The sequence below is a fragment of the Rhagoletis pomonella genome, unplaced genomic scaffold (assembly GCF_013731165.1).
Source record: "Rhagoletis pomonella isolate Grant_MI unplaced genomic scaffold, Rhpom_1.0 Rhpom_scaffold_00011, whole genome shotgun sequence".
NCBI classification, from domain to species: Eukaryota; Metazoa; Arthropoda; class Insecta; order Diptera; family Tephritidae; genus Rhagoletis; species Rhagoletis pomonella.
The window spans coordinates 21,016,084-21,042,414 of record NW_023458565.1 but is presented as its reverse complement, the minus strand read 5'-3'; the positions used below and the strand labels follow the sequence as shown (position 1 = coordinate 21,042,414).

Here is a 26,331-nt window from a genome sequence, read left to right as displayed (position 1 = left end):
AGCTTTAATCTGTAGTAGTAACATTGAACCACAAGATGCATTTTGAAGTTTTCTGGCAGCATTTTCATTCGATTTTCGCGAATAAAGCCTTGAATGTACCAAATGTGTGCTCGACGTAAGTTGATACAAGTGGAGCCCAATTTAAATATGGAACGTTTGAAACGTTCATATTATCAGGAATAAGGGCGTTTTCCTCGCCCTTTACAATTTTATCCACATCCCTTATTGTCTCCAAGCCTTCGTTAGCTGAGAAAACGGCTTTGAATTTCTCCAACACCAATTTGGCAAGAGGTCCTTGCGCTTCTATAAGCCGCATGGGCATGTGTATATTTTTTATTCTTAAAAAAAAAAAATTGTAAATGCTATAATCACTTTTTCAAGGTAGAAAAGGCAAAAAAGGCAAATATCTTAAAAAAGCAAAAAAAGGCAACACCAAATGTGTATATATGGAATCAGAGAAAGCTAAATCGTGGACATTCTTAATCGAATATTCTCTATCTCTTTAGCGGACAAAAAAGGCAATTTCCATAAAATCGGTTCCCTGATCAAGACCATCTTATGCATAGAAATGTTAAGCCCATTTCTTTAGCTTTAAAACGACGTTAAGATGATGTCTCTACGATGAGAAGAACCCGAGATATAACGATTTGAAGAAGTACATGATTAGTCAGAATCACGAAAAAATGCAAACTTTAACAGATCACATCTCCAAAGGAAAAATTTCCTCGAATACGTGTTAGCTTATTTCATGTATAGAACCCATAAAAAAAAATTTTAAGCGAATTAATTAAGCGGATTTATGATATAACTTTTTTTACGAAATTCATCAGACTTAAAAAAGAATGGCTCAATATCATACACGGTAAAAAATTTCGGTTTTAATTTCAAACTTTTTAGACTACATATATGACCAAACTAAATTTAGTTTCAAATACAAACCTTCCAAGTTTAAAAAAGAGAGCACGATGTTGGGTATAGAATTTATACAGTTTCAAAACAACCCGGAAAGCGTGTGGAACAAACCTTTTGACTTAATGTGGTGGAATGAGTGTTAAATTTATTCGCAACAGCTGTGGGTTCCACCATTTCCGTATTATCCTTTCGCAGAGGGACTACGGCACTCGATTGGTCATAACAGTGATGGGCAAAATTGTATTTACTAATGGGTCGATTATCGATAGCAACCGAAGCTCAGTTGCATTGCTAGTTGCCGAAACGATATTACAGATGGCAACTGGCAACTGCAGTTGCTACAAAGTGTGTATTCAGGCAACTACATTTTTGCGGTTGCTGGGAAAGTTTTTGGAGCGAAAATTGAAAAGTATGTGAAATAATTTATGTAGTTTTTAATAGTTTGAATAATATTAACCTTTTGCAATGCAGTTCTCATTTACTGAATATTGTGAAAATAACAACAAAACTACAACTTGAAACTTTAGTTCCCGTTGAGTATGCACTTTTGGTGTAACAAAAGGGAACACTGATTGCAAATTTTTTCCTCTATCAATTGAAGCACCTTTTGTTTACAACCACTTGCTGGTTGGCGTACTGTCAAGTTTCGAATATCGATAACTCTGAAGCAACTGACGATAGTTGCTATTCATAATACAAATTTTCTTATCAGTTGCCTTGCTATCCGTAATCGACCCTTAAGTATTAAGTACTAAGTAGAAAAGTATTTAGGTATTTATGTTATGGTAAATACCAAAGTACAATTTACTTACGTACATATGTAAGTATCGAGTATGCTAGTATTTACTTATTTTCACACAGGGACCGAACATAACAGCTATTGATGAAAACTTTAATTGAAAACTTCACTATGAAGGAAATGTTCTACAATTAATAGTGCATACCAATCGATTTATTTTTTCACCGAGAATCAAATTTGAAAATAGATTTTTATTTGCAATTTTATGCAAAACAAAAAAAAATTACAATTAGTTTTGATTTTTATTTTATAAATCCAAAATAACAATTATTTTTGATTTTTATCTAAATAATCTGCAAATAGCAGTTATTTTTGTTTCTACATATTATATGTCTTAGATAACAGTTATCGAAGACTTTTACTTTTAAAAGTCATCAATAAAAATCAGTCAGTGACTTTTACTTTTAATAGTCATCAATATACATAAATCAGTCACCCACTTTTATTTTTTAAGTCATACGTATAAAAGTCATGTGTAATTTTTCGCAGTTAAGAAGGTGTTGGAGAACAAAAGTTTACTACGATTTATACAAATGACTTTCATGAGTGTGATTAAAAAACAAAAGTCAGTAACTGATTTATACTGATGACTTTAAAAAGTAAAAGTCACTGCCTAATTTTTATTTATGACTTTTATAAAAAACAGTTTTCGATAACTGTTTTTTAAGACATATAATTTAAAAATCAAAAATAACTGTTATTTGCAGACTATTTAGATAAAAATTAAAAATAATTGTTATCTTGGGATTTATAAAATAAAAATCAGAGATAACTGTTACTTAAGGAGTAATTAAATAAAAGTCAAAAAATAATTGTTAAAGAGCGTTTTTTTTAATAAAAGTTGTAACTGTTACGGTCCCTGTTTTCACAGCGCTAAATACTTATGGCCTTATTCATAAAAAATAAAGTAGGTTTAAAAAAGGTTTATAAATTGAAAAATGTATGAAAACGTCAATTTATAAAGCTCTACAAACCTACTTTATTTTTTATGAATAAGGCCATTAGTTTAAAAGTATTTAGTTAGTTTCACCTAACGAAACGCACGTAAGAAGTTCTTTGAGACTTTGGCTTCAATAAATACCGCGAACAAAAATATTTAGAGACTTTTTCTTTAATAAATACTGGATAAAAAGTACTGCGTGTAAAAATAAAGAATTTCGGGATTTTTGAGACTATTTCAGTATTTTTGAGACTGCTTGAGATCCTGAAAGAGATCGCTGCGAGCATCGCAAGCAGGATTTTGTTGCACGTGACTTTAAAACTATTTTTTTATTAGAAACTTCTGTGATTACCATTATTTAAGAAGAAGACGCAGTTTCCAAAAATGTTCAACATCTTGCTTAGTGATATAAGAGGCGATGCGTGCACCAAGAAGGCAGTACCGCATCAAATGTTTTGACAAAAAGCTGCCGAGACCAAGTGGTCAGCGGTGTGCATTACCAATCTGTGCATCCAGGTTTCGATTTCTGATGCCAGCAACAACGAAGTTCTTTCTAATAGCGCTCGACCCTCGGCAAGTAATGGCAATGGCAAACTTTCTGCCGTTCGCGGGGAGTTAAACTCTCGTTTAACACAAATTGGAGGAAAAGCTGGGCCAAACACTTAGCAAAAGTTATAACTCCACATATGCATTACTTCCAAGAAGACAATTTAAAACTACTGTATTGCGTATGAAACTCTTCGCCTTTCTCAGCGTGCATGATTCATACAAGCATTTAACAAACTGGACCATTCGAGTAGATCACATACGGTCAACGCCATTTATAGCGGTATAAAGGGCAGCAACATCAGCCCCCTTTGGCGAACCCGCAAAATTAATTGACAATTTCAATTCTGTGGAGGCGGGTAGTAAATTTCTCTCTACGCTCACCATTTGAGGCTCTTCCAATTTATATTGGTATGCAATTTTTATAATACTTTAACCCACTACTCATCATGACAACTACACAATTGCGATGCCATACACGCCACAACATGCTGTATGTTTGTATATACATAGCGGCACTTATGCGCCGATGAACGTTTGTATGTATGAACAGCAATTTCTGCGCTTAAATTAGTCCGTGCTTTCCAGATGCGAGAGCATATAAGCTCGTCGCTAGTGTTATTGGAATAATAGTAGTAGCAGCTCCCATCCATCCTCTTTATTAATGTCAATAGCTAGTAACATCAAGAAGAATAAACATTGCAACAACAACTACTCTACAAATACTGTACAACAACAGCAAAATAACAAAATCAAATGTTAAGCGACGCTACTGGAGAAAATATCGCTTATCGCTCCTGATCTGCTTAAGTGATGAGCCGCCCTCAGCAGTTTGAAACAGTGCTGTGAGCTTAAACGTTGTTGTGTGCGCTGTTGCGTTTGACTTTCGGAAAAAGACATAAAATAATACGTTAATCAAGTGTTTTAATTAAATTTCGTATTAACATAAAAAAAAAAAAATTATTGATATAAAATGCAGCCGAAAATTTTGATTTGTTTTCTTTTATTCTTGAATTCTGGAATTTTTTGCTGTTTTGCCTTAAATCAGTATCAAAGCTATGAAGAGGGGATTTCAAGTACGGATCGAAATATTTATACGAATTCATTGCTGTGTATGGACATAAAGCCTCAACACTCTGTGGATATTGAACAAGTGCGCTTTTTTACATTATAGTTATTGATTTCTTTATAATATGTATTGAGGGCTTCTATTCAAAAAAAAAAACACTATATGCAATTTCCACCAAAATGAGTCTTTAATATAGTGTCCGACATAATAATAATAAACTTTGTGCCAGAATTCAAAAAAATCAACAAAATGTCATTAAAATTTTTATACTTTTTATTCAGAATTTCAAACATTTTATTCAAAATTTCAAACTTTTTATTCAGAATTTTAAAAAAAAATTTGGGTATTTTTTAGTCCATTAAATTTTATTGGAAATTTTTAGAAAATCGCATTGATTTTTAATATTTTTTTTCTGAGATTGTCGTGCATACTTTATATGGAAGAAAATGCACAACACCGTCGGCTAAAAAATTGTTAAAAATCGACGCGATCTTCTAGCGTCTGTAAATTTTCACTAAAATTTAATGGGCTAAAAAACTGCATTCCTAAAATAATTCTAAAAATTTTGAAAAAAAAGTTTGAAATTTTTATAATTTTTATACAAAGTTTGAAATGTGGATTTATATGGTGTTGGATATATAATATAATAAGCTTGAAACAAATTATTAACATTAAATAAATAAAAGGAAAATGGCCAAAACTGTGTATGCTCGACGGGCTTTCTATATGGAGGAAATGCACAACACTGTCAAATTTCCACTTGTTGAGTGGGCTATCAACTGCATACCAAAAATTTTCTAAAACTTCTAAATAAAAAATGTTGATGAAACTTCTTAAAATTTTCCAAAAAAAAATCTATATAAAAAATTTCAAATTTTGATGCATTTTTTGATGTTTGTACAAAGCTTGAAACTTGGATTTAAATCGTTTCTGTTGTAAAATGCACTATATTTTTATAAAAAAAAAGTAATTATAATCAAATAATAAAAAATAAATAGGCAAAAGTTGTCAATATATGTATAGGTACGGTGACCATATTAACCAACGTAAAATAAAGGAAATTTTTTTTTAAATGATTTGGGAATACGTACATACAACTTGTATGATAAAAGTACCTTACCCATATCGTAATTTAAATTAAATATTTACCAGTTAATTATATTATTTAATTTTACAAGTTTCCCTGCTGTAGCGAAAAATTAAGCCAAATCTTTTCGAGAACTTCGCCAGCCTTTGCTACCAAAATGCGTTTACCATAATTCATACTGCACGACGAAGCTAACACACAGTGGTTCAAAATTGGAATTTAATGTTCATAATTCAGCGGAGTCTTTATTTTGCAAGCAATCTTTTACTGAAAACCAAAAAAATAAAATATTTATTTTGATGAACATTTTTTTATAACATTTCAAAAATTTTTTTTTGTAATTTTTTTTTTGGGAATCATACAATTGTTTCCAACTAAATAGTTTTTGTTGTATAACATTTATCAACTGGAACAGGGGAATACATTTTTTTCAAAATTGCTACAAAAATAAAAAAATAAAAATTCAGAAATCAGGCTCACCTGGTCTCTGGCAAATATTGTAAGCTTTCATAAAAACAAATAAAATTTAATCAAATTAAGTAAACATGAAGGCTCCAGTGAATTACGAACACTAAATGCCAGCTTTGAACCACTGTGCAGCAGGGGGTTTATCTTCTTTCAGTGGAACTGGAAACTCGGCGTGCAACATGATCCTGGGCACAACTTTCCCGGTGCTTTATAGATTGTAGAAAGATTACCGATTAAGTGGGGTGCGAAATAAACTGGCGAAGGTTTTTATTATAGATATTCTCTAAGGGACATTTTTATTTTTCAAAAAAGGACAAAAGGCGTCCTTTAATTTGAAAAAAAATGTAAAGGAAAGTTGGTTTAAATTAAGGACTGTCCTTTAAAATAAAGGACGGGTGATCACTATGTATAGATGTAGTTTAGTTATGATAAGTATTATATTTTCAGATAAGATATCGAGAGATATATATTCATGAGAGGCCTACTGGATTTGACAAAAGTCAAGATCCTAAGGCCAGGCTATACTTTTCCAATGGGTTGTCCGAAACCAAAGTTGATCCATCACCTCAGATTCTCAATATATTCAAATGAAACCTTACAAAAAACTATCCGCCATAAAATTTCATTATCAAGAATTTTTTTTGTAGAAAACTCGCTGTGACATTTGAAAAGATTATCTTGTGTCGGAGATATTTAGGTGGTTCACAAGATATCGTAAGTGGAGCAAGTCGTAAAGTGTTTAACGGTTTAATAAATATTTAGAGTATTTGAAACCACAACGAACTATTTTTTAACAGTGTAAAAATTCTTAAGATGACTTCTATGTTTCCTTGCGAATCGCTTAAATATATCTTTAGACTTCAAAAAATTAGTCTCCATCCCTTTCACTGCTATTTTTCATGATTGCCTTGAAAAACTGACCCACCAGCTCCTTGGCCTACTTCTCCACCTCACTTTCACCTCCTCATCAATTGAACACCTTTTTCCACCCATGTGCACCTTCACTGGTGTGAACAGATGGTAATCTGAAGGCACTAGGTCAGGAGAATGCGGAGTCTTGTCCCGGAGTTGCTTCGTGGTGTTGGCCGTGTGAGGTCTGGCATTGTCGTACAGCGGGCAAACTGTCTGTGTCAGCAATGTTCTTACTCCATACTTGTTCAGTATTTTTTTCGTTTTTCGAGTATGATTTTTTATAGTTATAATACACTAATGCACAAGTGTGCTTGGGTATAAAAAATCAACATGTGAATACTTCTTTGAGTCACTGTATGCGCCCGTAAAGTAATAATAATGGGCAACTCCAACGATTTCAAAGGAGCGTATGCTCGGCTCATTTTAAATGGACGACAAATAAGCTCTTAGTTTTGTACTAAGCAAGTCGTCTAGGGCTATTATATTCACCTATGTATATGTATAAATACTATATAACTTATTCGAGCTTGCAGGTTAAAAAAAAAAAAAACAAATCGAATAATCTTTTTTTATTAGAAAAATTGTAGCCAGAACAGATGATTAAAATGATACTATGATTCATTTAGTTAATATAGAAAAACAATCGATTCTTTCTTATTCCTTATCTGTTTTCGAATGCGAGTCTTTTTTCGCCATTTGACGGGCATAAAAAATATCTCACATCTATCTAATGTCAATCAATCAATAAATAATCATTGATGTAATAATAAAAGGTTTACGAAATAATAAATAATAATAAGGGAAATTTCACACTCACTTACATAGGGTACATTTAAGAAAAATGAAGAAAGGGAATAATTATGTTATGTACTTCTCTTAAAAGGGTAGAAGAAAAGCACGCAAAGCTAGCAAATTCTAAATTTCGCCAGACGGTGAGTTTTTTCCCCGACTCAGTCTAATGTCCATTAGAGTGTGAGTACATAGTATGTACACATTTAAATGCATACTCCACATACCGAATCTTTTCTGGTGCCCTAAAGTTGACTCTTTTAGAAAGTCAACAAAAGGTTACGTAAATTTAATAATACAATTAACGAAGTGTCCATTTAACGGCCATCAGCATGACAAGCATGAAGATTGTTTTCGTTTATGAGTATGTATTCGCATGTTGTGGATGCAAATGTAGGTACATAGTACGTACGTACATTAGGCATATGACTTTTTCTAAAATTAAATATACCTATGAGGCGAGCATGAGGAATAATGCAAAACCAACAAAAATTACGTTTATGTGAAAATTTTGTACAAAAGGTTGCCGCAGGGAACTCCAGGAAAAAAATATTTTGCACTGAAAAAAACATATACAATACATACAAATGGACACTTCCATCATGTCGAACGTGACCAACGTACACTTTGCAAACTGAGAAGACCGTAATCTAGAATGTTCTTATTTATTTTGACAATCGGCTTAACTTATAGCTCTTAATTAGTGCTAGTACGCCAAATTTTAGCCAAATCGGACCATAACTACGGGTTTTCAAAATATTTCGAACCTGACGCCCCCTGGCGAGATAATAATTAAGCGACATATTTTCAAAAAATTTCTTTTTGATGCATGTACTATGAATGTAGATGCATTTCTGCAAAAAAAAATAAAATTTTGAAAAAATACTTTTAAATTTTTGGCGGTAGGGGCTTGATATGTATGTACAAATTACTTTTGTATGGCACATACGATAACTTCGCCCACAAGAAAAAATGAAATTTTAGAAACGAAAAAAAAAAAATAATATGCCTAATGTACACAAATATGTATGTAAGTTCGCATAAATGCGTGCTTACATATATTGAATGTAGTTAAAGATTTATAAGTATGTATATAGAACAACTTTTATTGCGTCACAATCAAGATATTACTAGATCTCACTTGAATATATTCGTATTCTTTTACAGATCACTGGATTATGGTATGGTAACGAGATCATTATTCATACGCAGGATATTCCAGGTGTATACCAGTATGATAGTTGCGTAATAATTCATTTGAATGACATAACAGAACAAGTAAGTATAACTTTTGTATGGATTATTTATTATTTATTTATTTTATTATATTTATTAGAAATGGTTTAATATTTTTTTTGTTTATACTCTCGTTTAGCAAGGAAAGTCTTTGGCCATTGTTGATCGTTAAGATTCCGTTTACTCTGTTTCGATATCCTATCACCTCTACTAATAGGGCCAATGATCATTACTGTATATTTGTAGGTACCTTCTTTGATATTCGTTATCCATCTAGAATAGGCGGTGCGATTTAAGTATGGAATTTGTTCGAAAATTCGTTTCGATGCCGTCACGTTTTATCGCCACATAGAAAGATATTATGGGTTACTTGGCTGTAGAATGTGATTTTTATTCATCAAAAAATTTTCGATTGCCTATCGAAATAAAAGAACCAGCTGGCAATAGTTATTTTTCGCAAGTGGAAGATTTTTGGGTAGTGTCTTGCCCAGGCGCAATTTCATCTTGTCTTCGTCGATGCCTAGACATACGTACAAACATACACTAGGCGACAAATGAAAGTGTACACTTTGCTCTCATATAATATTCATAATTATTTTCATGAACAATTTTTTGCATTATTTATTTATGAAAATATAGTTCATTCTATAATATAAAGTTCGCAAAAAATCAAAAAATTTCATCAAAATTTTCAACTTTTTATTCAGCATTTCTAGAAAATTTCGAGTATGAAAATTTGTAGCCTATTCAATTTTAGTCTAATGAAGTTTAAGTTTCAACCGGCTACAAAATCGCGTTGATTTTTTGAGATTTTTTTTTTGGAAATTGCTTTTGTGTTTTTTTTGTATATAACAAGTGCAATTTATCTGACAGTCTCCCGCATTTTATTTCATAAGAAATTCGTGCTTATATTTCCATATAGTGGAAAAACCCATCTAAAAAAAATTAATAAAAAGTTCAAAATTTGGATGCATTTTTTTAATTTTTGTGAACTTTATATAAAGTGTGAAACTTTGATTTATATGGTTTTACCGGTTTCGACCGGAGTGGGTTAAACCGACCGGATGTCAATTGTTTTAACCGGAGGTACATTCTAGAAAAAAGTTTCCGACAGAAGTTACGTATTTTTATGAGCAGAATCCGAATCTATGGTAAAAACATGTACATACCATTTAAAAAAAAATTTCTTCGGGTCGATTTAACCCACTTCCGGTAGAAACCAGAAGTCAGTAGAACCCGGAAAACGGTAATACCACCAAAAGAGGGGGCATCCCTGATTTTGTAGGTCATATTTTTACGAAAAACACTTCCATCCATTTTAGAGGGGGCGGATGGGTGGTCTAGGACACCCTGTATACAGTATCGGTCATATCTATAGCACGTCATTTCAAAGAGATATTATGTGCCACTGGTGTTTATTTATTTATTTTTAAGAATTTTCAATTAAAATACAGTTCATTCTCAGACAAACCCCATATAAACCCAAGTGTAACAATTTGTAGAAAACTACAAAAAAGTGCAACAAATTTTCACCTAAATTTCAAACTTTTTTCTCGGAAGTGTAAGAATTTTTTTGAGTACACAGTTTTTTAGCTCCCTCAATTTTAGTCTAATAATGTGCAAGTTTCAAGTAGCTTAAAGTTACCGTTGATTTTTTAGATTTTTTTTCGCCAAAGGTGTTGCGGATTTTTTCCATATACAAATAAATATTCATTTATTTATTATGGAAGCCAATGCGACAAAAAAAATTCTAAAAATAAACGGTAATTCGTAGCCACTTCAAATTCCCACATTATCAGACTAAAATTGAAGGGGCTAAAAAACTGTGTACTCAAAAAAATTCTAAAACTTGCGAGAAAAAAGTTTGAAATTTATGTGAAATTTGTTTCACTTTTTTGTAGCTTTCTACAACTTATTAAACTTGGGTTTGTATCGGGTTTTTCTGAGAATGAGCTATATTTTAATTGGAAATTTTAAAAACTTAATAAATAAACATAAGTGGCACACAATATCACTTTGAAATGGCGTGCTATAGATATGACCGATACTGTATATACGTATTTTTTGATATAGATGGAAAGAAGGGAAAGCCCCAACCCCGTGAATGTGAGATTTTAACGCACTAAAAGCAAATCTTCTTGTACAAACCGTACCCTGGTACTACCGTCATGAATTTTGATCAGAACTTTAAGATATCAATTTTTAAACAACGAAATGCATTTGTTGCGAACTCTAAATGAGGTTATCTTAAACAATTTTTATTTAATTAAAATTAATTTCTAATTTAGAGTTTGCAAAGGCTTTTTGTTCACAGTTCAAAAATTAATTTTTTTTATATTTTTTTCTGGAAAATTTCAGTATCTTTTAAGATCAGTTAAAGTTATTGCATAAAAACTATTTAACCAAAAATAAGTTTGTGGTTTTACGATTTTTTTTTTCAAAATCCTGTATTTTTTTTTATTTTTCGAACGTTCTGAATTTATATATTTTTTATTTAAATATTCAAGAAATAGACATTAAAAATCCCGAACATTGTGAAATTTTGAACTTTCGAAATGTTTTTTTTTTTTTAATTTTTTCCCCAAAAAGCTCTGACCAAAATTCCTCTTAATGAAAAATGGTCGATGCCAACCATTGAAAATTGAGTTGATCTTTCCAACTTCTTGATAGCGAATATTTACATACACTTGCATACATACATATATAAAAGTACATATTTTCCAGATGCGAAATTACTATAATAATCACCAATACACCAGTCAACGGCGAACACAAACCAACCAGCCACCTTCCCAACATCATCAACAACATCAACAACAACAACAACCTCAGAGCCAGCGACCATACAATGACCATACAGCAACACGATACTTACGACTGATATGGAGTGAAAGTGATAATAATCTGGAATACATGTTTAATTATACGGAAAGAAGTCCCGGCCTATGGACCAATGTAGGCGAGCAACGCGGGTCATTAGAGGCGCTAAATTCATATAAACAATTCAAAGGCACCGTACAGGTGGTAAAGGCGGTTAACGATCATTTGGTGCTGACATTTTGCGGTAATGAAATGAGCGGCTCCATTTACACACTCGTGCTGAGCAGAACAGAAAAAGGGCTGAGTTTAGAGGTTTGTACGATTTGGTAATTTATTTTTTATTTTTTTGTAATTTAATGAAGTTAAAATTTTCCCAACTCCTTCCAGGAATTGCGTAGCATCCGAGGTTTGCTATCCAGACGTGGCTTATATACGGAAACGATTCGAAAGGTGTGCAGCTCTGCGGCTACAAGTTTGGGAGTTATGAGTAGCTATTCGTTGGCGCTGATGGGATTTTTCGCCATTGCTAAATCTTATTTTTGAAAACAAATTATTAATTTAAGATTTGATGTTAGTTCAAGTTTGAAATTTATTCTAATTTTATGTGCCTAATTTTATGCTTTAATTTTGTAGTGTTTGTCCAACATACTGATTCATAAATTTTGTGTACAAGAATAATACATACATACAAACGAGTATCTATGCACACTAGGGTGGCCCAAAAGTCCACAGAAAAATCAACTTTTAGAAATTTTCTTGCTGCCAGCCCCCAGAATTATAGAAAATAGAAAACAAGGAGAGCGGATATTATTATTTTGCAATCGGTTAATATTTAAACTTTGAAAAGTTCTATATATTTTATATTGGATAAATGATGTCTTTTTATGGAATTGCCATAAAATCGTTAAAAATAAATATTCGAAAAAAATTAATTAAAAACTAATATATCGAATAAAAATATTTCCTTTGAGAAGTATTAATAGAATATGATGGAAATTTACCTTTAAATGTTACTAAACTGTTAATTCAAAATGTGCGTAATGTGCATACAAGCACATAAAATAGCTAAATTCTGTAAATACATAAGAGATGAGATTATCGGTTATGAAAAAGTACTTAGCAAAAATTTTTAATTTAAATAGGCATCCGAATTTAATTTCTGAAATGAAAAATTTTTATTCCAGAAAAAAACATTTATTTTTAGCTATTTTATAGCAGTTCTACGAAAAAAGTGTATGTTCTTAATATAAGCTAATGGAAAGCTTCAAAACCCGACGGCACGGCTAAATGTCAACCGATTTCAAAATAAAAAATACTGGTCTCCTTATTTTCGATATTAATTAGTTCGGGAGCGGACATTATTATTTTTTTATCATCCTAGTGTGCATATGTTAATTTTTGTACATATATTAGTATAGATAGTATATGTATATATGTTAGACAATAACAACAATATTTTTTTGTTTGAAATTCCGTCCAATTAAATTCAATTCAATTAAATTAGTCCAACTCCAGTGTCAGAGTGAGAAACGATGCGAAAGCTATCTTCACATGTTCATTCACATTCATAGTATATACATACATATGTTCGAGCCCAGAGATATTGCACACACACGAAATACTTCCATATTTACGAGTAGGCGTATAATGCGTCTAATTAAATTATTTGTGCAGCTAATTAAGTTAAGATTACAAAAAAAACAAAAAAAAAAATGTCTCGCAGAAATTTCGTCTAAGATTGGATAAACGTTTGCAGCCTATTAAGGAAAATAAAATATTATTTCCTCTTACGTTTACGTATTATTTCCACTTACTGTGTGACAGTAAAGTTTGAATGAAACTTAATTGTGATTCTAGACTGTGTGACGTCTAACGGTTGCGAAATGGAGGAAAAACATACATATATACATATATCAATAAGCGCTTCATTTCTTCCACAAAATCACATTCAACATTTAGTTAAGTTCGGTGAATCGGGTTGGGATTAACCCACATATAGATCGGTTAACAATATCTAATAATAATATTATGGCGCTTACACTTGTGTTAAGTGTTTGGACGAGCTTCTCCTCCGATTTGTAGTGGGCCTCCTAATGTTATGACACAAATGGAGGGACCTATAATTTAACGCCGCCTTCGGACGGCAAATGGTTTTAATGAGATCATTTTTCAAGGCAGAAATACACTGGAGGCTTGCCATCGCCTGCCGGGAGGCGAAAGCTGTTAGAAAAAAAACCTTAAACCTTAAACCCAGGACCTTCAGAGTGGTAGCACGTACCTCAACGACCTTCGATCGGCTGAACGGCTGGTATATTATAAAAAGTTTTCCTCCAAAATCCGCTATGGTGGGCGCAGACTTTTCCTACCAGAACTGAAATCATTGGTTTCACTGACGACATTGTGCTGGTTGCAGTGGCAAAATACTTGACGGGTATTAAGTCAGAAGCAATAGTGATGATCATGGACATGAACAAAATAGGCTTATATATAACGCCTGAAAATTACGGGAGCGAACTTTATTAGCAGCCGTAAGAAGACTCCTTCAATTTGGTAGATAGTTATCTAATCAAATCTGTACGCAAGCTGAAATGTCTTGATTTTATAAAAGATGACAAAATCAGTTTTGGACCGCATGCGGAATATGTAATACACAAAAAAGGTCAAAGATACATGGGACATTTCTCGAATGCTGCCTAACAGCGGTGGATCTTGAAGCGGAAAGCAGTATTAGCATTGGTGCTTTTGTACGCAACTTCTGCCTGGGAAAATCCATTTAGATCAAATAGTATCGTGGACTAGTATATGAGGCACTCATTGCAGACATAACTCCTATCGATCTGTTATTTGAAGAAAGAGTTCCAAAAGGGGCAACGTTGCTGAGAAAAGGAAAGTCGACATGCAGACTGATGACAAGCATAGAAAAGTGCTTAAAGAGTAAAGTAAACTTCCACTTAATGCAGTTTCTAACAGGCCACGTTGCCACCGAATATTTCTACACCGTTCCTGCTTTGATGAGACGGAAGATGCGGAACACGCAATGGTTGTTAGCGCAGTAAATACAGCCACAGATACACCAGCAGCTAAGACGAGCAGTAGCTACCCGAATAAGCAGTGCAAGGTGGTAACAGTTGTAGGCGAACGTGACTACCTTAAGCTCGCCGCAGTATTGGGGATTGGTACTTTAATGCTAAATGGCTTGACTTTCGATGCTTCCTCGAAAACAAAACCCGTGTGGTAAAGCTAGGGATCAGATGGAGACCGAACCTTATTAGTTGAAGTACACATAACGTAAATTAGATCTCCACACTTAACGTTTTACCCGTTGTGGATTTCAGCGCTCATGTCAACATACAAAACTTACAGCTGATTAGAACACCGAAAGTCGGAAAAGCGCAAAAAACCAGAGAAATTTGATGATGAGTTTTACTTTTAGGGTGTTTACGCTTCACGCTTTCCAACTTCTCGAATTGAGAGGTAGCAATAATCGTGTTTTGACAATGCCGGACATAAACAGGGAAGACGCTCCGTTTTGCAAGACTTTTAACACGAAGTGAGTACCTATACTTTGCTACAATATTTTTTCACATGATTTTCAGCTTTCCAGGTGGCTGTCCCGGTCCACTTAAGTAACGTTAGGTAGAAGCAGGTACCTGTTTCCAATGGGCTCGTTGTGATAACAATTGAGAGTCGATCGCAGTATTCATAGACCGGAGTGGTTGTTGTTGCTGTAACAGCATGTAAGTTCCCCAAAGAGTTTTTGGGGTTATCGGCAGTCGTGTTAGGTGGTGATCGACTCCCTATGAATGCCGTTGATCACTCGTCGGTGCATCTTCAGGTCCAGTAGTTGGTCGATGTACGTCTCTAACGTAGCTCGGCGGAGGCTCTTTCTCATGCAGGAGTAAGTTAGGGTGCCTACGCTTGTGGCATTATGAGTGAAACTACCTTCATATTTTTGTATCATGGCTACAAGTAAGCTATGAATACCTAAAGTTCTTGAAAAAATACGAATACGAATCCATTGGCAAAGCAAAAAGTGAATCATTAAATTTTTGTGTAATCACGTTGTTATTCGAGAAATAAGAAAACAAGTGTAACGACCCCTTCACCCCTTCGCCATCTAGATCCGCCACTGATAGTGCATACATATGTATATGTATGTAAGTATACATTGGATTTTTTTATTTTTTCCCTTGTATCCAGGAATCCATGTGTCAGAGTAGTATATATACACATTTTTACAGTATAAATATGTGGGCTTGGATTAAATACTTACAACGTATCGCCTTTCATTGACCTACAATCCAAATCACACCATACACAAATGTACAGGTTTAAAGAAACAGTCGCCCGCGTGCAATAAGAATAGTGTTATCGCTGCATATTTAGTACTTACCCCGACTAATGGAGTACCCACTTGCGCACTTGTAGTTCTATATGTATAAACATGCGTTAAAAATAAATAAAGAAATTTGATTGTTAAATTTTAATAATTTACTATTTCGCTAATTAACTCATTAAACTAATACTATGTACACATCCATATAAAAAAAAAGTTAACCTAAAAATTCGTGTTTTCGCCAACCACTTCAGTGATCACAGTGCATCCTTCATCTTCGCCCGATAGTTCTCATTGTAATACTGCAAGCGTATTTTCGACGGCAGATCCTGTGTCTTTTCGAATTCGCAATTTTTGTGTATTTTCACCATTCGGCCATTAGGTCCAGCGCCAGATGTGCGCCAATAAACTGTCTGCATGGCATTTCTGCCGGCGATATAGCGTGTGGTAGCACCAACCAGTGGATGAAGATTCTTCGCGGACATTTTGCAAATATTGTGCAGTATTATTTTGACTTTGTACTGCAATTTAATTAAGTCGTTCTCACAAAACTATAAGTTTGTTTAGTAAGTGGCAAAATTTTATGCACGACTTATTGCTACTTTCAATGTACACTTCTTTCTGTTAGCTACTAAGAAACAACGATCATTTTTATACTCTTTACACTTAAGCACCAAAGTCTCTATCGTTGGTTTGTTTTAGTGATTGGAAGTTAGTCTCAGCTGATAGGTTTCACGCTTATCAGTTTGAAGTATGTATGCATGCACGTATGTTGTATTATTCCCTTTTTATAGTATAAAAAAATTAGTTGTTGTAATTTAAGCGCACTTTAGTCGGTATTTTCTGGTTATGATTGTGAAGTTTTGTTAGCTAGAACTTATGGTATACATATACATATGTATGTACGTATATGTTTTTATGCATGCAGTTGGTTCCTGCTGGGGTGTTATGATAATATAGATGCCCAACAATAAGAAGAGTAGACTGACAGGTTTATGCTTAATCTAGCCTCACCCGTGTGTTGTATGAGATTTTTTCATACATATGTAATCGCATTATTTGAACCATGACAAAACCCTTAAACGATTTTTTAGAATCGGAATTCTTCAAAGTGCTTTGAAAAAAATCCTTATAAGTAAAATACGAATAACCTTTAAATTTCACGTAAAAATCTGAAGCAAATTTTGAAAAGTTTCGACGAAAACCGAAAATCTCGAAGCGGTTCATTATTAGATTGCCAATCCTGAAAATAAAAAAGCAAAAATTATCAATTGCTGGATGCATAACCATAAACCATCTTGTTGTTTGTTATTTAGACTATCGACAGCGAGAATGATTTTTATTTTTTAAGTTTTATTTAAAAAAAAGTCTAGTTCAATAATTTTTTAAATTTTATTTTTTGCTCGGAAAATAACCGTTGTCTTTTAATAAGTAATAATAATAGATTGGCGCTTACACATGCGTAGAATGTGCGGCTGAGCGAATAGACAGGGGACGGTTGCGTTGAAGGTCTAACGTTGCTGTTCCAGGAGAATGAGAAGATAGAGATAGAAAGATATAAGGACTATATCAAAGACCGAATCAAAAACAATGACACGGAATGCACCTTGATGAAGCTTATGATAAAGATAACGATGAATATAAAGATAAGGTTCAAGATGACAATGAAGATGAAGATGACGATGAAGGTGAGGATGATACTGGCGATGAGGACGAAGTTGGAGATAGAATTGAAGATCAAGATGGCGATGAAGATGAGAATGAAGTTGAAGAGGAAGATGACTAAGATGGAGATCAAAATGGCTGAAGTTGAAGATAAATATGACGATGAAGTGGAAGTTGATGATGAAAATGACGACGATGAAGGTAAAGTTGAAGTTGAAGATGAACGTGACGATGATGATGAGGATGAAGGTGAAGATAATGATGAAGATGAGGACGAAGATAAAGATTAAGATGAAGATGAAAATGGAGCTGAGGTTGAAGTTGAAGATGAATATAAACATTAACATTGAGAATATTTACTTTTAACTTTTAATGATATTTATTTGACGATTTTTAACTCGCTACCGCTCCTTAAGTAAAACACCAAAAGCTTTCTATGTAAAAAATAAAAAATAAATACTCCAAAAATAATGATAATAAATACAACAGAGTAAAGAACCACTAAAAGATATTTTTGTTTTAATAAAAGCTATAACCGATACGGTCCCTGAGATATCTAAAAAGTGGTTTAGTATAGCACCCTTAAATACTCAAGTACTTAAGTTTAAGGTAGGAAACTTAAGTACAAGAAAATATTTAAGTATGCCGTCACTGGTCAATTTTATTCCATTTTATGGAAAGAGGTTCGAAAACTTGGAATACCTCAAATTTCTAGATCTGAAACTAAATTGTCACTCTTTTTTTGTATGAAATATCTTTAGGGCTTTCCACTTCTTGCGTTTGAGTCAAGCCCATCCCACTTTTTTCTGATTATCTACAAAAACAGCACGAAAGTTATGATTGCTGCATGAACCGCAGGGCCCAAACTTTTCAGCATCAACATGCATATTCTGTCGGATTGGACAGTGACCTCACGGTTGACCAAAGCTTACTGACACCAGAGGTGAAGTTACAAGTCTTCAGAAGCTCTTCCCACTTCTTCCGCTTATGTACGTTCACTAGTTGCCGAATCTCTGCGTTGAGATCCCTGATACGGGGATTTCCGCGATCGACCTGACGAAGGCTGTCACGCCCATCGGCTAGAATAGCCGCTTCAGCAGGGAAATTTGGACGTGGGTCCGTAATGTATCCTGCCGGTACGAAGCGAGCTGCAGCAGCAGTGTAAACCCTGCGGAACTTACGTTCACCAAGGTGGACGTCGGTTGGTGTGGGAAGCTCAGCGAAGGTGCTCCCAGTAAATTTCGCGTAGCCTTTCCAGTCAGCTTTAGAAAAGTTGATATTGGTCCGGTGTTCCGCGGAGGCAAAGTCGGTTCGTTTATCGATCGAGATGACTATGGGCAGATGGTCTGATGCCAAAGTCAGCATAGGTCGCTGTTTATCAGACCAGCGCTGACTATTGTTATGTCTGGAGAGCTGCAGCAGCTGCCCATAATCCTGATGGGTGCGTCGTCGTTCATTGTGCAGAATGTCGAATCGTCTATCTGCTCAGCCAAGTCTGTTCCCCTACGATCATTTGACAGGCTTGAGTGCCAAAGATCGTGGTGCGGTTTCCACCTCTGAGGAGCGTACCTATATCAGGGTGATATCCTGCCGGGCAGTAAGTGACAGGGGGTACGTACACGTTAAATATTTCGAGCTCAACATCGTCTGACCGGATAGCAATGCCCTGACATTCTAGGGTGGTATCCCTGCGGTCAATGTCTGCTTCAATAAGACGATACTGCACGGTGTGGTGCATGATGACCGCTAAGCCACCACCATTATCTCGCTCGCGATCTCGGCGGTGCACGTTGTACCCGGCACAATTAAACAAGGTTGAATTGCTGTACAACTTCGTCTCTTGGACCGCAGCTATCAATATACCATGCCTTCCTCTGAAGACGGTTATCTCCTCGATCTTGCTCTGAAGCCCGTTACAGTTAAATTGAAGGAGCTTCATGTGGTTCGGGAGACGTGTGGTGATGCGGGGTGTGAGGGATGAGTGTGGCCTTTCCGCCATTAGCTGTGGCGCTGCTGTGGAGGCTGCCGTCCTAAAGTGGTAGTGGTTGGCGTCACAGTTGGGCTTTGCGACCGAGCAACGCAACAAGGGCCCTCTAAATTCCTCGTCCAATCTCGCGTGGTGCGCAGAGCTGAACATGCCCTATAGTGGCACCAGCAAAGGCAGGAGGTTGCACTTGACTGATGTCACATTACGGAATATCCTGGTCTGACATACGGTGCAGATTGTAGGAGTAACCAGGAGTTGTTGGCGGCGGCGTGTGGGTGGTGGTGTGGTTGTGTCTGTTATGTGGTCTGTCGTGGTTGTGGTGTGGTCTATTGTGTTGTTATGTTGCGGTGCTGTGGTTTCTGTGTTGAGCCGCTCAGGTGGACTGGGGTTATCCGTGGAGACTGCTTTATTTGAGCAGCAGGTGGCCACAAACAACGTGGTCTACTGCCGCTGTGTCCATAATCCTGAGCAGACTCTGAGGTGACTCCACCCCTCGCAAGCATTGCACTTGACTGGGGTGGAGTTGTGGTGTAGTTGTCTCTGGCAAACACAGCAGGTGTAGGTTTCTGGCCCTGGGTTTGACTCGATGCTAGCCCTGAGCAGAAGAATACGTAGCAAATATAGCCCTACGGACGAACAACTTCTTAGATACTTCGCCGACCTAAACGGGGTTAGATCGCCGAAACAACAGCCCTTGGTCGGGTAAAACCCGTCCCATTCCGATACGTAGAACCGGCTGTCGTGGGAATGTTTATTATTTAGTATTTCATTTAGCTGTAAATATTTTGTTTTACAATAAACTGCACATACCCAGGTACAAAGTGCATTGATACACATACATATGTATATGTATGAATGCACACACAATAAAATTATTAAATCCGATTAGTACGCATTTGCCAATTCATTCTCAAACTAAAGCCAAGCTTTATTTCATCATTATCGTTAACTACGTCAACGGCCCCTCGGACGCACATTTAATACATGCATAAATGCATACATACATACATATGTACATATGCGCAAATATATGTATGTTCATGTGTCGGCATATTTTTTTATTTGTTACATACATAATATAAAGAAAATACTATATGCATACTATGTAATTTCTAGGTAGATAAACCCACATACAGATACGTGAGTTCAAATGTAAATAAACAAATGAATTGTGATTGCGACTAAAATGCTAAAGTCCCAGCAAAGGCGTCAATGAAAAATATGGCACGTCGTTATTACGTGTCCTCATACTAAATATCGCCACATAACAAGAAATAAATAGTCTAATAATTTTTTTTTTTTTTTTTGTAAACAGTTACTAAGTTATTAGTAATTGATTATGTAATCATTATAAATACATATGTACATATGTATAGGTCTATACTATAACCTGTAATAATGTAAACTTAAAAAGTTAATAATTTAATCTCGATTTTTTTAAATGCAAAATTGTAAATTGAATGACAATTGTGTGCATGCGTATGTATGTATGTATGTAAGTACTTTGAAAATTATACACATTGATGACACTCACGACTTAAGCAGTGTTTAAGCACGCACTTTCAATTCCTTATTATTTGAATGGTTCTTCAATTGCTTGCGCAGTTTTGCGAAGTAGTCGTAAAAGTGGTAGGAAAAAAAAAACATAAATTTGTATTGCGTAGCAGTTGGTACACTTTTTATTACCAGTATAACAAAAAGTACTTCTAATAAATACATAAATACAGAACATGTCGAAAATAATAAATAGTTCGTAAGACTCACTCTAAATAAACCATTTTTCGATCACCAATCTCTTCAAAAGAGAATGCAACAGCTTTGATCCGTTTAATTTTATAAATTTTTAAGGAAATTTGTATATTGAGTTTTTGAAAATAATATTGATTTCTACAGCTTGTTCATGTGTTCAGCTTGCCCAGGGCCTTCATTTTTCCACCAACTTTATAATTTTTTTTTTTTAATGAAAGCTAATAAAATTTAGAGAGATTTTTCGATCCCAATTTTTTATTTTTTATTTGTTCATGTGTGTGTTTATATTAAATTTTTTAAAGCAAAGTGCAGATAAAGTATCAAATTTGAAAAAATTCGGTTCTCCTGTTCCTGTGAATAAATGTTGCCTGATAAAAACTAGTTGAAAACCAAAAGTAAAAGTTAAAATTTATAAAAAATATTAAAAAATTTTAGAAAAATTGTGGATAGGCAGTTTTGGAACTTGGAACTTGCACATACCTACAATTTGAAAACCAAAATTAAAAGTTAAAATTTATAAAAAATATTAAAAATTTTTAGAAAAATTGTGGATAGGCAGTTTTGGAACTTGGAACTTGCACATACCTACAATTTCTCTAAAAATCTGAAAAAAATTTAAATTTTGGTTATTTTTTATAAACTAAAACTTTTACTTTTGCATATTTTATCGTTTTTGGTGAATCTTATAAATGTTTTCAACTAATTTGTATTATGTAACATTTCTTTACAAGGGCTCGACAAATCTCTTCAAAATTTATTAGCTTTCATTAAAAAAAAAATCAAATCGGCTGAAGAATAAAGGCTCTGTACTATTTTGGACAGTAAATTCCAGTTTGGCACCAATGTACCTCTGTTAAAAGCAATGCTGGCAAATCTAAGCAAATGCCTGAAAAAATTTATTTTGCATAAGTATATCTGGCAATTTTTTTGGATATTGCATATGTTTGCTTATTTTTGCATTGTTGACAACATTTCATACATTTTCGGGGAAAATGAGACGATAGAAATGCATGAAACAAGGCGAATTCACATGTGTTTTTATGCTCTTACTACCACCTTGTGTGAATTCGCCTTGATGCAATGCAATTTGTACATATATGTACATATAAACATACCGCTATAGCTTGAAGAAATCCGAACAGTTTTGCGTTCATTAAGGCAAAGTTTAGTTATTTGTTGGTGGGTACAACAAAACTTCAAACAAAAAGTTTAATATTGAAATAACACACAAAACTAATACATATATAAAAAAACTTGAAAGTATTTTGGTCAAAAACTCTGCTAATACAAAAGATATATACTACTTATTGGCTCCGTAACTAGGATCGAAGTACTCCCCAGCAGCATTTAAACTTTGTCTAACTACATCAACGGATGTTTAAAGGAGTTTTTCGAATTTCTCAACAATTCTAAATGACCAGAGAATATCATTTTGGATTGATAATTTGAAAAATTTTAAAACCGTTATTCCGAAATTGAAAAAATTAAATAAAACTTATTTGATTTAGCATATTTGAGCATATCGAGCTTTTTATAGCGCTTATTTTCATTTTTAATTTCTGGTATAATTTTGCCAGCCCTGGTGATCACTGAAAGAGCCGAAGGATTGATTAAAGACGTTGTATGTGCCAGCTTGCTGTTTATTTTTGTCTTAGCCTGTGTTTTATTGCACGCTTTATTGTCACTTGGTAGGGTAGAAGGGGGAGGCTTCGACAGGTTAAGATAAAATGTTTTTTTTAGAGAAAGTAGAATAAGAAACAAACATCTCCTTTCACAATTACTGATGCCATGTATGTTTGTGACACTTCAGATTGGTCGTTAATGTACTACTTAATTTTATTTCAAAGTTCTAATCAAATAATTAGGAACAAAATATGTGACGAAACCTCCCATTTTCCGGGAGGCTTCGCCAATCATCTGGGTGGCTTTGACATTGGGTGGGAGGTTTCGACATTTATCAAACATGGCAGTTAAACATGCAAAATAGAAAAAGACTTCGTTGGAAAAAACTCTGAATACGATTTTCAATTCATAAATGTTATTTATTTCAATACAATAACAATTTTTTCGAACAAAAACATAAACAACTTAAGCATAAAAATGAAGTATAACTTTACTTTTAACGAACATCTAAATTTGAGAAGTCGAAGTTAAAAACAAATTTGCTTTGCGCGCGTGAAGTTCCTGGTGGATGTTCAGGTGTGGGCAATATACGTAATATGTCCTGCTTTGAAACCAGGTTTGTATCTTCAACAATTGGTTCATAGAAATATTGAGTTTTACTTTGGCGCCTGAGAAATTTCACGACGCACGTAGTACTTTCAACTTCTACGACTACACCAATGTAAAAGAAATCGGTTTTGTCAGTAAATTTAACTAGCACAAATCTATTTTCCTCAATATGCATTCCGTTGGTAACCTCCAACGCTGGTTGCTCATTCTCGTGCTCTTCGTTCTGAACATGAATTCCGTCAGTAACCTCCAATTCTGGTTGCTCATTGTTGTGCTCTTCAACCTCACCAAAGTCATATGATTTATCAGAATCAGCCAGGCTATAAGAACCGTTTTCACTTGATGATGAGGAACTTATCTTTCGTTGTTTTTTAGTTTTTAGTTTTCGCAATGTTTTTGTTTTTTTACAAAATTTTAGCTTTTTTGGTAGCTTCAATTTTTTTATGCTTTGTTCTTTCAACTCCTCCAAGCGTGCTTTTTCTGGAGAATCCGTATAAATTCTTGACTTGCCTTGATTTTTAGTAATAGTTCTCTTTTTCCTCACTATTGGAAGTGGACGGATAACCTCTGGAGAGAAACAATTCGGTTCAGATGGTAGGATTATATTCTCAAAACTTTCGGCTTGATTTTGGTTAGTTTCAATAGCAATCTCAGAGTTTGTTTCGATTTCGGACTGGGAAAAATCAGACTGAGGAAATATTAATGAATTATATGGAAGGATTCCAGTAGCTGAAAACCCTTTTACAATATTATCTGGAGAAAAAGCTCGTAAAAATGGAGTCCTCGTAAGTTCTGCAATAAGTGAAATCTCGATTTTCTTTCCTGGATTGTTGACTGTAAAATCATTAAAGGAATGTTTGCAAAATTTCTTGAAAGGTCCAAACACCGATACATCAAGTGGTTGAAGTTTGTGTGACGTATGCGGTGGGAAAGACAATAAGCATATGCCGTTATCGCGACTGTAAATGACGCTATCTAGACTGCAATGAGAAGCATGGTTGTCCATCAAAAGTAGTATGGGGTCGTCGATAGTGCAACGAGCGTGACTTCTAATATGGATAAGAACATCTATAAAAAGCTCCGAGTTCATCCATCCGTTGTTGGCTAGAAGTGCTATTGAGCCTGGTACTGATCCGTTAAGAAAATTTGGATTCATTCGCTTGCGAGGAAAAACGTAGATCGGTGGAATGTGATTTCCAGATGCGTTAACAATTCCTACCATTGTAACTAAACTTCCCCGCTCTGCGGATGCGGCTTGAGAAACGGTTCGTTTTCCTTTTTCAGCTATGACCTGTAAATTTGTATATACTTACATGAAGTTTATTTGCAACAACAAATCGGAACAAGGCTTACTTTTGGAGAATCCAACACCGTACTTATTCCAGTCTCATCTATGTTGTATATTCGCTCAGAGGGAAAGTGGTGTAATTCGTATACCTTTTTCAGGTTTGAAAAAAATAAAGAAACAGCTTGGTTAGAAAATCCAAAAATGCGTGATATGCTAGTGTTTTCAGGTTTGCGTAGACTAATTTCTTTATTTCGATGCATAAAACATTTTAGCCAATCAATTCCAGCTTGTTTTTCTTTGTCCCAACTTGGTGGATGTTTTATTTTGTATGTAGAAACAAACTCGAAAACGAACCGTCTAGCCAAGTCATACGTCAATCCATGATGTAGATTTGAACACTTTTTGAAGTAAAGCGTTAATTCCTTTTCTTGCGTAGCTGTAAGTACTTGGTTCGAAGAAAACTTCGACTGGAAATATTTAGCAGTTCCCACATTTGTTTGCTCTTTTGCAATTCGAGATAATAGTGTTGTACGCTTCAAGCCATATTTTCGAGCAGCGCTTGTTGGTGTTTCTTTCTTTTGTTTTATGTCCTCGATGGCTTTTTTCATATTATCTTCGTCGATGATTTTCTCCGGAAACTTTTTTTTATAAATATTTGGCATCTTGATAGCTGTAAAATATTGCTTGCTAAGTGAAAAAGAACAGAAGGGAGGCTTCGACAATTTGTCGAAACCTCCCAAAAGAGGTTGTCGGATCCTCCCTTTTGCACTTATGCCAAATTTTTCTCTTTAAAGAAATACATCTTATTGTTACTTGAAATATCTTTAGAACCAACAAAACACAATTTTATTAAAATATTAATGGGGAAAAAACGGAACGAATACGTTATAGATTGCACACTTTACACAAGAATACTTACATACAATTTTTACATGAACACACTTCAAAAATAAAAAATACGTCTGCACACTATCGTCTGCCAACAAGCACTGAATAGTTTTCATGACAGCATCACAGTCAATTTGGTAACTGTTTGTTCTAGGAATGAGAACAACGGCAGTAATAACGACTGCCAGATTTGAAAAAGTCGAAGCCTCCCTCATGTCGAAGCCTCCCCCTTCTACCCTACTCCTGGGTCCTCAATACAAAATACTCCTGCTCTGTTGGAAATGCTAACAACCCAAATGAATACACCGAAAGATCGTAAATGTACAATATGGATGTATTTAATTGTAAATTTTTTATTTGTAAACAAATATTAAAATCAAGTTCAAGGGTGTATTGTGTGCATGCCCATCTTGCATGCTTATCACTGGACAATTAGAAGTGTGTCTAGCGGCTTATCAGGCGATTAATTAGGTTTGCTATTGGGCACACCTCACATCATTTTTATACACACATGGCCGTTATATGGGCATAAATATACATATACATACATATGTACGTGCATAAACAAGTGTTCTAATACCTAATTTCTTTGTAATTGTTTACATAAA

The 26,331-nt window shown here is 34.5% G+C and overlaps 4 protein-coding genes across 4 annotated transcripts; 2 read left to right on the top strand and 2 right to left on the bottom strand.

Annotated features, from left to right (window-relative positions):
- Positions 1-3,819: 3,819 nt before the first annotated feature.
- On the top strand, positions 3,820-12,309 carry LOC118746803. The gene is made up of 4 exons (XM_036480714.1): positions 3,820-4,350; positions 8,690-8,800; positions 11,483-11,890; positions 11,966-12,309. The coding sequence occupies exons 1-4, from the start codon at positions 4,171-4,173 to the stop codon at positions 12,119-12,121; spliced, it is 855 nt and encodes a 284-aa protein (XP_036336607.1). The 5' UTR covers positions 3,820-4,170; the 3' UTR covers positions 12,122-12,309.
- A 98-nt stretch (positions 12,310-12,407) lies between these two features.
- On the top strand, positions 12,408-17,796 carry LOC118746805 (putative uncharacterized protein YGR160W). Its single transcript, XM_036480716.1, has 2 exons — positions 12,408-15,315; positions 17,359-17,796. The coding sequence occupies exon 2, from the start codon at positions 17,515-17,517 to the stop codon at positions 17,698-17,700; it is 186 nt and encodes a 61-aa protein (XP_036336609.1). The 5' UTR covers positions 12,408-15,315; positions 17,359-17,514; the 3' UTR covers positions 17,701-17,796.
- LOC118746804 lies at positions 16,087-16,449 on the bottom strand. Its single transcript, XM_036480715.1, has one exon. It carries the CDS (start codon positions 16,397-16,399, stop codon positions 16,172-16,174), a length of 228 nt encoding a protein of 75 aa, XP_036336608.1. The 5' UTR covers positions 16,400-16,449; the 3' UTR covers positions 16,087-16,171.
- A 5,324-nt stretch (positions 17,797-23,120) lies between the features above and the next one.
- LOC118746802 lies at positions 23,121-25,934 on the bottom strand. Its single transcript, XM_036480713.1, has 2 exons — positions 24,901-25,934; positions 23,121-24,838 (listed from the first exon to the last, which is right to left on the bottom strand). The coding sequence occupies exons 1-2, from the start codon at positions 25,495-25,497 to the stop codon at positions 23,435-23,437; spliced, it is 2,001 nt and encodes a 666-aa protein (XP_036336606.1). The 5' UTR covers positions 25,498-25,934; the 3' UTR covers positions 23,121-23,434.
- Positions 25,935-26,331: the final 397 nt, after the last annotated feature.

Bases quoted from the DNA above. Each gene is read 5' to 3' on its own strand.
- LOC118746803 (XM_036480714.1), top strand. From the start codon at position 4,171: ATGCAGCCGAAAATTTTGATTTGTTTTCTTTTATTCTTGAATTCTGGA. The intron at 4,351-8,689 runs GTGCGCTTTTTT...ATTCTTTTACAG, and splicing joins ACTCTGTGGATATTGAACAA to ATCACTGGATTATGGTATGG. The intron at 11,891-11,965 runs GTTTGTACGATT...AACTCCTTCCAG, and splicing joins AAAAAGGGCTGAGTTTAGAG to GAATTGCGTAGCATCCGAGG.
- LOC118746804 (XM_036480715.1), bottom strand. From the start codon at position 16,399: ATGTCCGCGAAGAATCTTCATCCACTGGTTGGTGCTACCACACGCTAT.
- LOC118746805 (XM_036480716.1), top strand. From the start codon at position 17,515: ATGCACCTTGATGAAGCTTATGATAAAGATAACGATGAATATAAAGAT.
- LOC118746802 (XM_036480713.1), bottom strand. From the start codon at position 25,497: ATGCCAAATATTTATAAAAAAAAGTTTCCGGAGAAAATCATCGACGAA. The intron at 24,839-24,900 runs GTAAGCCTTGTT...ACAAATTTACAG, and splicing joins CGGTGTTGGATTCTCCAAAA to GTCATAGCTGAAAAAGGAAA.